The sequence below is a fragment of the Watersipora subatra genome, chromosome 8, assembly GCF_963576615.1.
Source record: "Watersipora subatra chromosome 8, tzWatSuba1.1, whole genome shotgun sequence".
NCBI classification, from domain to species: Eukaryota; Metazoa; Bryozoa; class Gymnolaemata; order Cheilostomatida; family Watersiporidae; genus Watersipora; species Watersipora subatra.
The window spans coordinates 38082867-38097450 of NC_088715.1; the positions used below are offsets into that span (position 1 = coordinate 38082867).

At 36.6% G+C, this 14584-nt stretch overlaps 1 protein-coding gene across 1 annotated transcript in view; it reads left to right on the forward strand.

The window, feature by feature from the left end:
* LOC137402525 (uncharacterized) overlaps positions 1 to 14584 on the forward strand; it is an 86067-nt gene that overhangs the window by 9711 nt on the left and 61772 nt on the right. The window contains exons 5-8 of the mRNA XM_068089025.1: positions 5857 to 5936; positions 6488 to 6581; positions 6922 to 7140; positions 7609 to 7780. Coding sequence (XP_067945126.1) covers positions 5857 to 5936; positions 6488 to 6581; positions 6922 to 7140; positions 7609 to 7780 — 565 coding nt within the window. The remainder of the gene's footprint in view (positions 1 to 5856; positions 5937 to 6487; positions 6582 to 6921; positions 7141 to 7608; positions 7781 to 14584) is intronic.

Consider the following 14584-nt stretch of genomic DNA (forward strand, 5'->3'; position numbering starts at 1 on the left):
AAATGCAAAAGCAGATGGCTGGTTTTGCAGTTACTTTGTTATGACGATCAAAGCAGACTATGACAGAAAAAGCGTTTTAATGTCGGGTCTGAGAAGTAAGCCCTTAGCCTGTTGTTTAAAGATCAGACACTTCAGACAACTAGATGACAACTAAGGACGCAGTCTCAGTTGTCATCTAGTCGGTAAAGGATACAAGAGCTGAGTGTTGATATTTATTATACGTATTACTTTATTAGTGATAATGTTTTCAAACAGATTTATTTTTCAAATTATGACATTGATGAATCATCAAACAAAATATAAACGGGCAACAGTTAACAAGTTAACAATTAACAGTTAACAGGGCAACAGTTAACCACTAAAATCAAATGAATGGTTTGACAAGTTGGTATGTAGCGTTTAAAATACAATGTTAAAATATGTTAAAATATGAAGTAGATACATTAAGTATTTATGTTCATATGTGATGGTTTTTGGAAACACATAAATATGGAGACACTTGGCTAAATATAAATTTATGTCTGTGAAAACTCCCAATTTTTATTCCTCAAACGCATGGCTACATTTACTTAAGAATGTCATAAATCAAACCATGTGGCTCGAGTTGCTTCGCCTGCCTCATTCCCTCCATTTCTTGATCCACTCTACGCACTCTGTTTACTACACCCATTTTATCAACTTTATTTGGGTGATCTTATGACATATGGCATGCTATCTGAGTGGTCTCAGGACATATGGCATGCTATCTGGGTGGTCTTATTACATATGGAATGTTAGCTGGGTGGTCTTGTGACATATGGAATGATAGCTGGGTGGTCTAATGACATATGGAATGTTAGCTGGGTAATCTTATGACATATGGCATGATAGCTGGGTGGTCTTATGACATATGGAATGTTAGCTGGGTGGTCTAATAACATAAGGAATGATAACTGGGTGGTTTTATGACATATGGCATGTTAGCTGGGTGATCTAATAACATATGGAATGTTAGCTGGGTGGTTTTATGACATATGGAATGTTAGCTGGGTGGGTTTATGACATATGAGATGATGAGACATTAGCTAGGTGGTCTTGTGAGCACCTGGCTATCATGCCATATGGGAAGAAAAAATATTTAGAACCCTTTGGCATTCAGCAGAACAAGCAACTCGTTGGTAGCTTAATCCAAGTTAGAAAAAAAATTAGGTAAATTCCTGCTTATTTTAGATCATAAGAAAGTTTGGTTGGCGCCTAACTGGCATTTTTATGCATACCGTGCTTGATCTCTGATGCAATTATCTTAACAAGTGAAAACTATCAAGCAGCAACAACCTTTCCTTTTTGCACATACATTAGCATATGAGCCAAATTGTGTACAAACTACTGTAGCCTCCAACCAATGTATTTTATTTTTTGTTCACCATTGCAGCAGTAAAGAACTTGCTATAAGGAGAGATTGTTACTTTAAGGAGAGATCGCTGCTATAAAGAGAGATCGCTGCTATAAGGAGAGATTGCTGCTATAAGGAGAGACTGCTGCTAAAAGGGGAGATTGCTGCTACAAGGAGAGATTGCTGCTATAAGGAGAGATTGCTGCTATAAGGAGAGATTGCTGCTATAAGGAGATATTGCTGCTATAAGAAGAGATTGCTGCTATAAGGAGAGATTGCTGCTACAAGGAGAGATTGCTGCTATAAGGAGAGATTGCTGCTATAAGGAGAGATTGCTGCTACAAGGAGAGATTGCTGCTATAAGGACAGATTGCTGCTATAAGGTTTCTTTTTTGAATAAACTCAACTTGTGTAGCATTTGATAAACAAAAAGTTAGTACAACACTATTTGTTTCACAACTCTAGTTGTTAATCCAGTGCCTCACAGGCTAAGAGCCTACTTCTTACTCGCTCAAACAGTTGCCAAATTTATGTTGATGTCAGCCCATCTCTCATTGTAACATGTAGTAGAACTTCGAACGCTGAAAATCAACAATTCACACTACATTTGTAATAGATCCAAAGAAAGCCAACACTAATAGTGTGCAATAGTCTTTTTTCAATAAATAAATATAGATTACAGCAAAAAAGGATGCTCTTTATTTTTTTAAACTTGATGCAATTAACAGTTTTTTGTTGTTATATTTATTGACTACTGCTTCTTTTATCTGTGTAAAACTGAATAAATGTACTTGAAGACAGTGTTTTTTTCTTTACAAAAGAGACAGGATGAATAAGTACATGGCTTATTCTGGGCAACCAGTTGGCTTTTCAGCAAACACATCTACTATGTTTTCACACAGAGACAGTGTAGAGATAGTGTGTGGGCTGCAACACTAACCTAGGCTGACAAGCAGCTCATAGTTCCATAGGGCACTATGGCAGAGCAATGGTTATGGGACGCATATGAGGCAACAGAAAAGCAAGACCCACATGTATGCGCGAGCACAAGTGTGACACTGTTGGTCGCTAAGGGCGTTTCCATAGCACAGAAATAGTACACAGCTGTACCACCTCCAAACATCGACACTGAATTACGACAGATTGAGAGCGACACGGCTGTTCTCATGATGGCATTGCGGCGCCACACGGGGGTTGTGTCACTACGCTATCGCTGTATGGAAACTTAGTTACCCTTTACAAAGACTTCAACATCGTGGTTAAATTCTGTTTAAGAATTGAAAATATTTTGATACATTCTGCTTTTGTCATATCATTGAGAGCGGGACAAGATGAGTATGGAGAAGTTACATCACATCACACCCCATCGTTTATGGTATAATAAAGATAAGACACACCGTCAACATCTCTCCAAACTCATCTTCATGGTGCTTTCGATGATTACGCAAGTATTTGGAAGCCTCAAGTGTGGGAAATCACCATGTGTAGGCAATATCAGAGTCGTTTACAACAGCAGAAAGTTCTAGACAAAATATCGTTGAGAGACATGAGCTCATCTACATAATTACCGCATCTAATTAAAGCAAATTACTGCTGTTCCTATAATATAATTGAGAGTTGTGCTTTCCTTACATTAATGGCGAGCTGATAGAGAACCTGTAGATGATTGCGCAATTTCTATTACAGGTTTTGTCCAAGCGATAAGAAGGATAAGAAGAAGTGGTGAAATGTAAGAATACTAAGGGTTTGAATAAACTCAGCTGCGCTGCTCCAATAATTAATGTAATACATCATGAATATCTTATTTATTAAATGCTTTAAAAATTAATTCTATGTACACTATTGATTAGATGAAAGACTAATAGTTACATATTAAGGCATGATGAGGCCCACATGTGCAACAGCACTGCACCTAGTCGAGACGCTGGGCCTACATGTGCAACAGCACTGCACCTAGTCGAGATGCTGGGCCTACATGTGCAACAGCACTGCACCTAGTCGAGACGCTGAGCCTACATGTGCAACAGCACTGCAGCTAGTCGAGACGCTGGGCCTACATGTGCAACAGCACTGCACCTAGTCGAGACGCTGAGCCTACATGTGCAACAGCACTGCAGCTAGTCGAGACGCTGGGCCTACATGTGCAACAGCACTGCAGCTAGTCGAGACGCTGGGCCTACATGTGCAACAGCACTGCAGCTAGTCGAGACGCTGGGTCTACAGAAGTTGGCATAACTCGGCAATAAAGACAGTATTTACCATTTCACCAAAATCAGAAAATAAGATATTTCTTGATAAGTCTGTGTTTAGCAAGCGGCCCTGACATCTCTTTAAAGCTTCTAAAGTACATGAGTTTATTGGGAGAGACTGTTCCATTGTGATGGAACACTATAAACTATATTCAATGTTTTTAGACCGGAAGCAGTATAAAATATTGGCAATGGTAGACTGGTTTAAAAATTTAGTATCATAAAAAGATTTTTTTTCTGTATAGTCATTAAAATAAAATTTTGAATGTGTTATGAAAAGAATTTTGTACCAGCAACGTTTATTAACACGTAACACACAAATCTGAACAAAAAGTGACGGAGATGAAGTCAGAGACGACTTATCAAATATAATGTACATTGGACGCAGTCAGATGACTACGCAGTCCATTACAATCACATGTTTCTGCTGAAACCATGTTTCCATGATGAACTTATACAAAATTCTAGTAGATTTTACCAGAAAGTATCAGTATTGTTCACTTGCAATTCTTGCTGATGGTTGAAGGTGATCTGACTGCCAGGATGTTTCTAGTGCAAAATTGACAAAACCTGATCGTAGTTAAAATGCTCAGCAGACAAATTTTTTCCGACATGACATCACTAGTTGTTATCGTTGCTACAGTTGATATCGGCTATTTTCAGGTTGCGGAATTACGCATTCCTATTCTGTCGGTCTTTTTGTAATTATAGACGTCACAATCACGCTTTCGATAAAGTGTGATTTCAAATTGTATGAATCCTACACTTTCAAACCATACTCAATCAGAAGTATTATTCAAAAAGCTTCAGTACCTTTAAATTCGCATTCATCTGAGCATTTATATGGTGATGAGGTTGTAACAATTTCATCTTGAAACATGTTGGCAATCAGATCATATCAAACACTGAAAACAATCGCAAATGTTAAAAAAACCTCAACACTCTCCAAAAAAATTTATTTAAATTTTGTGTAAATTCATCTGTAACAGTGGAAGTCAGACATTGTCTTGTTGGATCCATTCCCATGAGTCACTTCTAAACATGGTAGCAGCAGATGGCAGCAGCTTTCTTACCGCCAGGGTACAAACTCGGTAACATTCATTATACCTACTTTGAAGTCTATCCTTTTAGCACCAGCAAATGAAAAGCAGCCCAGTGGTGGGGTGTTTAACAGTAGGTAGAATGGCCAGGGCTTGGACACTTCTCCTTCACCTCTTCAAACTGCTATTTGCTTTGCGTGTCCATGTCTATGTCTATGAAGGTTGAAGTTTGACTTCTCACTCTATACAACCTTCTTCTACTGCTCTTCCGTCCACTTGACATGGAGTCGTTGAATCTCTGTTGCAAAAGGCTTGTTGCGGGGCCGCCTTGCCCTTAAACCATCTCTAAATAAAATTCTTCTGGCAATAGAAACTGCTAATATTTGCATTTCAGTAGAATATTTAAACTTTGCTGCCATGTCAGCACTCGTAGTGCTGCCATGCCAGCACTACTAGTGCTGCCATGACAGCACTACTACTAGAGCTCCTGATGATCTGCTTGCAGGGCTTCTTGATCTCCTGAGCTCCTACCTTACAGCAGGTTTTGATGCTCTGGTTTGATTAAAAAAACCAAATTTTTAACCGTATATTAATCTTTAATAGTATAACCAAATCTTTGCTCATGCAGATGGATATTTACCGGACTCAAAGTTTCAGCAGTCTTATGTGGTACTGCTCTTTGTACCCAATAAATTTTGAGCTAAAACTTTCTAATGACATCAAAGTGGTCGCCATGTTTAGAGTAAAGCTTTGAAAGATGTTTCATATTGTTATTGTTACATATTGTAATAAAATTATTCAAAAGGATTAGCAGCACCGAACTAACAGATTTAGAAATTCGCTCAGTATATCACACTATGTTGAGTATATATCACACTCAGTATATCACACTATGTTGAGTGGACCAGACTGCCTCAAGTTTTGTTTTTATTTCTGTATGTAGTGAGTGGTGAGTGGTGAGTTGCCAAAATATCAGCTTTCAGATGATACATGTAGAATGAATATTTTACTTAAATACTTTACGAATTATCGCTCATGCAATGATACTATATACAAACATGATAACGGGTATTACTTGAACAGGTCAAAATGGTGCAAACACGATCATGAAAGCGCAAATATGTAGGTACTTATCATTAGGTCGTCATCCTAGTAAATAAGCCGTCACAACTTAAGTATTTATGGTACTCTTCAGTTTTGAAGATGACCAGTTCAGCCGTATATATATCTCGCTATTCTCTGGCATCTGTCACTCGCTTGAAACCCAGTTCAAGGGTAAGGTTATATACTACTTTGAATATATAATATTTGAGGTATTTTTCTATTTTTTCTCTGTGATTTTGTTTTAAATCACATTATCTTTTTCATAAGTTGTTTTAGTTTCAACAATTAGCTAAAAGCTATTATTGTCAATGAGTCATGCTGGAGTCATCCCGCTATCAACTCAGCTCACTGGTTCAATCTTATGGCAGCACGATGGCAGCAGCTCAACAGCCAAGTTTTGAAAACAAAACTTTTGAGAAAATGTATTTCTTCAATATTCAAGTGTGCTCAGATTTGTTCTGTCATCAGTAGCTCAGTTTTAAAATTGACTACTATTGAGTCATTCCCATGCAATATAATATAAAATAATATGATATACACTGTAGGTAGGAATACATGGAGTTACTACTTCAATTATGTGTGCTATATTTAACAGCATCTGCGTGCAGCTCAAAATAATTTTAAGTTTGTTAGATTCTCTCTTCTTTTAGTGACAAATCAAGTGAAATTAAAATTTTGATTTTATTTCTAAATCTTTTACTATTAATTTAATTTTTACTTAGCATTTATCAAGCTCTACAGAAGACAGAATGAAGTTTCTACTTGCTATTGCTGTTTCCCTCGCATTCGCTGCCGCTTCTCCAGACAGCATCGTTAGTAAGTTGTTTTCATCACTTACTCTATTAATTACTCTATTGATTACTCTATTGAGAGGATAAATTGAGAGCAATAAATAGGTTGCAGAACTTCGGCAAAATTGAACTAAAGCTGTTGCTGCAGAGGTGCTTGAGAACTGTTTTAAAGTTTGATAAGGTTTGATGTCTATAAAGATAAGTTATTTAAAAATTAGAAGCTGTCTAAACTTCTGAGTCAGTCTAATGTTTTGTGCATATGCAACGATAAGCCAAAGACTCCATATTTTGTTAGATGTTTACTTTTTGTGTGTAGATCCACATATGTGTATGAGTGTTTATGTATTGTTATGGTGCCATTTCAGTTAACAGCTGCACTTGCTTTGAGAAGGGCAACTTCTACTCACCCAACTCTGCTAACAACTGTGGCAGTTTCTTCCAGAGGACTGCCTTCCTGCAAGCAGTAGAGCAGAACTGCCCTGATGGTCTCCAGTTTGACATCCAAGAGTGTGTCTGCAACTGGCCTTCAGCCATGACATGCCCCAGTCAATGCCCTGGCTCTCCTCCTAACCCTGGACCAGTCCGTAAGTAGAACTTTTAATTTCTAATTCCATAATAGAACATAACTTTTGGGTGAGAGGATTTACACTGCACTCTATGGCACTCTATGGCTATCATTCTATGGCCCAGCAACGAATTTCAAAACCAAAATTTACATGTCTTCAAGGATTTCTAAAATGTAGATGTTTTTTTATCTTTTAGTACAAGTTAGGAAGCAAACATGATTTATCATACATTCTTGCAGCTGAACGAAAAAATATTTTAGCCAAGTTTTGTCTTGGAAGCTGACTGAGGTGATGTCATAGCTGTATTTCTCTAATGGGCCCATGATCCATATTTTGAATCTCATAAGGAGTTGTCCACTCGTAGCAAGCTTTCTGCAATGAGTATACAACTTCTTTCTCAGTGTATGTTTTATTACAATATTTGTTTTAAACTACTAGTTTTCTTTTGTTTGTGCTTATAACATGAACAACAAATTGTATTTTTAGACACCTGCACTGAGAATGGTAACATATACTCCCCAGTAGCTGGTACCAACTGTGCCCAGTTCACTCAGGCTACTGATATTCTCCCACCACAGACACACAACTGTCCAGCAGGACTCATGTTCAACCTTGATGTCTGTGTCTGTGACTGGCCATGGAGAACCAACTGCCCAAACTAAGACTTCTAATAGAATCTTACAAGAAAGTCATGTCTAATTGGAACTAATTGAAACTTTGCAGTTATAACATATTATCTCACAAATAAAACCCATTTGCAGCCAACCCCTTGCTTGTTTGTGTTGGATCATAACACTGACAAAACTTTGAACATTTTTATTAGTAGCAAAATTTAAAGTTGTTTTAATTTGCTCTACTGTAGTATTTTGTTGGCAATCAAATCTTTAGCCGAGAGTATAAGCCACAAATCTTTAGCCGAGAGTATAAGCCACAAAGCTTTTTTAATGGCAGTATTTTTAACCATTCTATTGTTACTGGTTGGTTCTCTTTCTGCATCACTTACAGAAGGCAAAATATCTTGCTTGGATGTCTTTGTGTAGCAAACATCAACTACAAATACCCACATTTCACTGCTTCAAACTCTGCTTTTTCTGCCACATTATAAGCAAGACACACAGATCATGTATATTTCATATCATTTCCATGGATCTGCTGTGCATCAGGTAACACGAATGAAATGACTAAAGATTGTCAAATTATCTTGACCTTAGAAACCAGTGAATGTGGCAACTTTTTGACATAAAAAAGGGATCCAACTTGGTAGCAAAATTCATAAGCTCATTAAAATATTGGTTCAGACAAGAATTCATTTTATGTCACAAAACTCCAGGGGAGTAGACCACATTGAGTTGTCTACTCATGTAAGAATGACATCTAAAATAGAAGAAAGACGGATCCTATTTTCATACTTGATAGCTAGAATTTGCTAATTCATCAGCTAAGTAACTTTGCTAAAACTTAGTTTACCAAGAATTCAGGGAAGAGATGCAAGTTCTAGTTTGAAAGTTCAAGTTTGAAAGTTCAAGTTTGAAAGTTCGAGTTTGAAAGTTCGAGTTTGAAAGTTCGAGTTTGAAAGTTCGAGTTTGAAAGTTCGAGTTTGAAAGTTCGAGTTTGAAAGTTCGAGTTTGAAAGTTCGAGTTTGAAAGTTCGAGTTTGAAAGTTCGAGTTTGAAAGTTCAAGTTTGAAAGTTCAAGTTTGAACGTTCAAGTTTGAAAGTTCAAGTTTGAAAGTTCGAGTTTGAAAGTTCGAGTTTGAAAGTTCAAGTTTGAAAGTTCAAGTTTGAAAGTTCGAGTTTGAAAGTTCAAGTTTGAAAGTTCAAGTTTGAAAGTTCAAGTTTGAAAGTTCAAGTTTGAAAGTTCGAGTTTGAAAGTTCAAGTTTGAAAGTTCAAGTTTGAAAGTTCAAGTTTGAAAGTTCTAGTTTGAAAGTTCAAGTTTGAAAGTTCAAGTTTGAAAGTTCTAGTTTGAAAGTTCAAGTTTGAAAGTTCAAGTTTGAAAGTTCAAGTTTGAAAGTTCAAGTTTGAAAGTTCAAGTTTGAAAGTTCAAGTTTGAAAGTTCAAGTTTGAAAGTTCAAGTTTGAAAGTTCAAGTTTGAAAGTTCTAGTTTGAAAGTTCAAGTTTGAAAGTTCAAGTTTGAAAGTTCAAGTTTGAAAGTTCTAGTTTGAAAGTTCAAGTTTGAAAGTTCAAGTTTGAAAGTTCAAGTTTGAAAGTTCAAGTTTGAAAGTTCTAGTTTGAAAGTTCAAGTTTGAAAGTTCAAGTTTGAAAGTTCAAGTTTGAAAGTTCGAGTTTGAAAGTTCAAGTTTGAAAGTAGTGTACAACAACATTTATGGAAGACCCACTTGAGAACTACACAAAGGGTCATTTCATGAGGGAAACAATTATAACATTTTAATTAATTATTCAAGTTTATATAGTTTGTGTATTTATTGACGTCCAATCTGAAAACAGCACCTAAGTGGATTTACCAATGAATGCTTTGGGTTTACACAAGATATGCACACTTGTTGATACACTCCTTGTTTTTGTTGGCACTTCCTGCAAACTGATTTCGTTTTTCAAACTATTTCTAGCAGTCCACAGCTATTGCAACTTAAAAAACATCACCATCATTTGAACTGAGAAGTATTGTTACCACTACAGTAAGTGTAGACAACTCCGCAGTCATAAACCCTATACATTACTATCGCCCTTGCAGAACAACATAATGTAGGTTGGTAAGTTGATGAGGAGCCGGTAAGTAGCAGATAAGGAGTTGTTACAATGTTCATCTAGAATTGGTCTGCTTGCTGGGTGGTCGGCTTGCTGGGTGGTCTGCATGTTGGGTGATCTGCTTGTTAGATGGTCTGCTTGTTGGGTGCTTCACCTTTTGGGTGGTCTGCTTGCTAGGTCGACTGCTTGTTGGGTGATCTGCTTATTGGGTAGTCTACTTGCTGGGCGGTCTGATTGCTGGGTGGTCTGCTTGTTAGGTAGTCTGCCGGTTGGGTGTTTTACTTTTTGGGTGGTCTGCTTGCTGGGTAGTCTGCTTGTTGGGTGGTCTGCTTGTTGGGTGCTTTACCTTCTGAGTGGTCTATTTGCGGGGTAGTCTGTAAGCATAATAATTCCAGGCCTACATAAAGAAGTATATCAGTAAACTCACTGAACTAGAATTTGCAGTATACCACGTGAGTCAAGATTCCTGTATGATATTGTCATGCTCATTCATATTCTGTACCATCAGAAAGGTAAAACCGCAAACAAAACATATCACGTTGGCATTAACAAGGTTTTTAATTAGTGCATATATATATATATATATAAAGTGATTACATAACACTGCAGGCTAGGTAGCACTCTCCAGAATAGTTTGCATCAAAGGTTGCCTGAGATGCACTAAGGCTACTACTAATAGCTGCTCAATAATTGGCAAAGAATGCGGCCAATTATAGTTGAGTTTTTTTATTTAGTTGTCCTACACAAAACCATTTCCTCATATAATATATGAAGTTTAAAAGTTACAGTTGTTTAACAAGGCTTGAAAACTTTTACAGTTGCTTTTACTTTCTCTCTAAATATATTTCAACTACACAAAACACTTCTCTCATGTTATATGTTAAATACAAATCAATGTTCTGTCCAAGGACTTGTTTATTACCTGGGCCGCGCCAGGTAGCACAGCTAGTATTTATATAGTATTACTAGATGATTGCCTGACGTTGCACGAGTAAAAGAATAATTTCCCAATATGTTTGAGTAACTTACCAGGTAAGCTAGTAACTCAAGCTAGTCTAAATCTTTATGATAACTGTAATAAGAGACGTGTGTGAAGCCAGCTTAATAATCGCTACATTACGCATAATAATAATATAGTGTGCTAGTAATAACCAATATGAGAATGAGTATTTTAATCGATGTAATGAATACGTGCACAATTGTGTATTCACACATCGTGCATATAGTCAAGTGGATAGAACGTCTGTTTGCACACGCGAAGGTTGTGAGTTCAAATCCAGTACTAAGCAAATTTTTAACTTAAAAAACTTTATCGCTGTATATAGACACATGAATGACAGATGATAGACAGACAAACACAGAGATTTATATATATATATACTAATCGAATGCCCAGCATTGCACGGGTGTTAAAAAACAGCTTATAAACAGTGGCAGGTTATGTAGTTGCCATTGGCCAATTGGGGTAGGCTAGTATCCGTATTGCTTAATTTACTAATCAGAGCCATGAGAGCAAGCTTTAGTGACGCTGTGAGTAACGCAGGGTCGCTATGCATATTTAACCCCAGATAAATCAATAAATAATATCCGTGTAGCATAATGGGTTAGCTTTTCACCTAATCAATAATAGGCGATAGGCTACAACCCATAATAGCTTGTTGGGTAGTTTCGAGTGGTTCCGGGAGGTTCCGGGAGGTTCCGCAATCAAATATCTAGCAAAACAGTTTCTTTCATTGCTGTGCTACCCGGCGTTGCCCGGGTAATAAAAAAGTTTGGACAGAAAATTGATTTGTATTTAACATGTAAAAACATTTCCCATTCTAACGTTCAAACTACATATCATGAGAGAAGTGTTTTGTGTAGTTGAAACAAATTAAGAGAAAAATAAAGACAACTGTAAAGGTATTAAAACTTTGTCAAACAACTGTAACTTTCAAGCTATTAACCTGGCACATTGCCAATGGAAAATTCCACTAAGCTGCTAGGCTTCCAATGACGGTACTCTATGACGTTGTGTCAGCATTGTTGTCCAGCTACCGTTGTTCTAATAATAACTATAGTCGGAATGCAGACAGACATACGGACATACTTTGAGAAATATATATATATAGATATAGATAAAGATAATAGATAATCATATTTTTGCTGCTTGCTAGTATCACATTAAAATCAGGTAAGTATTGGCACAGCTTGAAGAGCTCTCATCACTAGTGCATCTGTTTAATAATTGAATGACTAGTGTAATTTTATTCTACATGTTGACAAACAAAGAACTTGGCAAATGATTTCTCTTTGTACTACCATCAACATTAAAGTGTCTGAAATTTATTTAAAATTATATTTATTTTATTAGTAGTGGTAATATATTATTATTATCTATATTTATAAGACCAGGTGATAACCCAGCCAATTAAGCTACTCGAGATGCAGTGAATTCATTAGGTGATATGAGTCGTTATTTCAGTTAAAATACGCATAGCACTCTGCCTTACTGTCACTAAAGCTCGCTGTCATGGCTCTTAGTACGTTTAGCAATACAAGTAGTAGCTTACTCAAATTGGTTATTTATTGGTAATTAGCCAGGCTAATGGAAAGTGACAGGCAACTACACTGCCAGCCACTGTTTATAAGCTGTGTTTAATACCCATGCAACGCTGGTGTTTGGTTAGTATTAATATTCTTCTGTGTTCATGCCGGTGTGAACGTTTTAAAAGCTCTCAAATACCTGACTTTTTTATTTAAAAAAAAGTGAATAATTAATAGAAGTGTGACATAGTTCATAACCTTACTTTTAAAAAACAAACCAAACTATATAGCATCAAATATTCTAATAGAGTAAATATTACCTCAAACTGGCCAAATGCCAGCTCAACCATGCAGACTAACAAGGCAGGCTTGAATTACCTACTAGTGGCACCAGTGTAAAACATGCTGCTGGCACAGAACAGCAAGTGCAGAGATCAAGCTATGTACGTAGTTGATAGGCTAATACATGTATGTATTACGAAAATTCAAATTCTCAAAGAATAACTGTTCAACATCTAAAAGTTATAGTGTGACAAAACATTAGTAGTAGTATTAGTAGTAGTATAGTAATATTAGTAGTAGTAGTAGTAGTAGTAGTAGTAGTAGTAGTAGTAGTAGTAGTAGTAGTAGTAGTAGTAGTAGTAGTAGTAGTAGTAGTAGTAGTAGTAGTAGTAGTAGTAGTAGTAGTAGTAGTAGTAGTAGTAGTAGTAGTAGTAGTAGTAGTAGTAGTAGTAGTAGTAGTAGTAGTAGTAGTAGTAGTAGTAGTAGTAGTAGTAGTAGTAGTAGTAGTAGTAGTAGTACTAGGTCCCATTGGCAGCAAATCAATTGGAATCGGTCATATCGAAAGAAGGAGGTAGTGAAGACAGTATATTAGTAAAGGGCTGTAATAGTGACAGTATATTAGTAGAAGGAGGTGGTAGGGACAGTAAATAAGTTATACAATTTGTTATATATTATACTGCCAGTAGGCTAGATGATATTACATTACAAAGAAAAGTCACTAAGACAAACGAAAAGTTGTTTGTTGGAACTATCAAGAATTGAAACAGATATATGTTAAGATTAGTGATAAACGGTATGAAGAAATGTGCTTCAATGTTATTCTTATCTGTTACATAAAAATGCCGTCATCACTTGAGAGTTTATGATGCTCTTCAATGCTCAAGTTGGTCAACACAAGCTATATAAAAAATGGCCTTTGCTTGTGTTTGTCACGCGCTTGCTGATCAACACCGCTTACAACCCAGTTAAAATGTAGGTCAGCTAACGCAGATACACTTCATTGTAGCGCTTTCACTTGGTAGAGTATTTTAAATAAAGTTTATTTTTATATTAAGTAAGGTATTTGATAATACTGCGAGGTCAGTTGCTTTACTCAAACTTGGTTCATTTGTTCTGTCCGGTTATGTAAATCAAATCTTCCTATAACCCTGGCCTTCAGCCATGACATGCAACGGTCGCTGCCCTGGTTCTCCCCCTTACCCTGGCCTTCAGCCATGACATGCCCCGGTTCTTCCCCTGACCGTGGACCAGTCCATATGTAGCTAAAGCTATTATTTCTCATTTTTAAGATGAGACAAATCCAAAGCATTTACTAGTTCTCATGTCTCTTAAAATTAGTTGACTCAACCTTCAGATTGACTAGAACTTCCAAAGTAATCTTTACTCTTTGTATAGAAGCTTTAAAACTTTCCAGCCTTGCTTTGAGCTACCAGCTGCCTGCTGCCTGCTGCCTGCTGCCTGATGCTATATTTTAAAGTTTTAAAGCGTATTGGCGCTAAACTCACACCAACAGAACAGCCTTCAGCGTACCAGTCTTAAATAGCTAGATTAGATAGTACCAGAGCAATCAAATTTAGAATAGCGAAAGAAAATACTGTAGAACTGATGAGACACAGTAGCTGCGGTACTTCATGGTACAAAATATAATGTGATACGGTATGACAAGTTACACACTTTTAGGTATGGTAAGACTTTCACACCTGGTGGTTTTAGTTATTCACAGTTACTGGTGTTTAAAAGAAGATTCACAGGATGATTATACCCTTGACTTATCAACCCCTTATCAAAGACTCCTTTTAATAAAATTAAACATGGTATTATTTCTATTATATAATTATTAAATTCACAATGGTTTAATCTATGTAGTTTTTTGCTTCGTAAAACATATTATGCTGTTGAAATGAAGCGCACAATTATACAGACTTCCAACTGTGGGAGTTTGAAAGTTG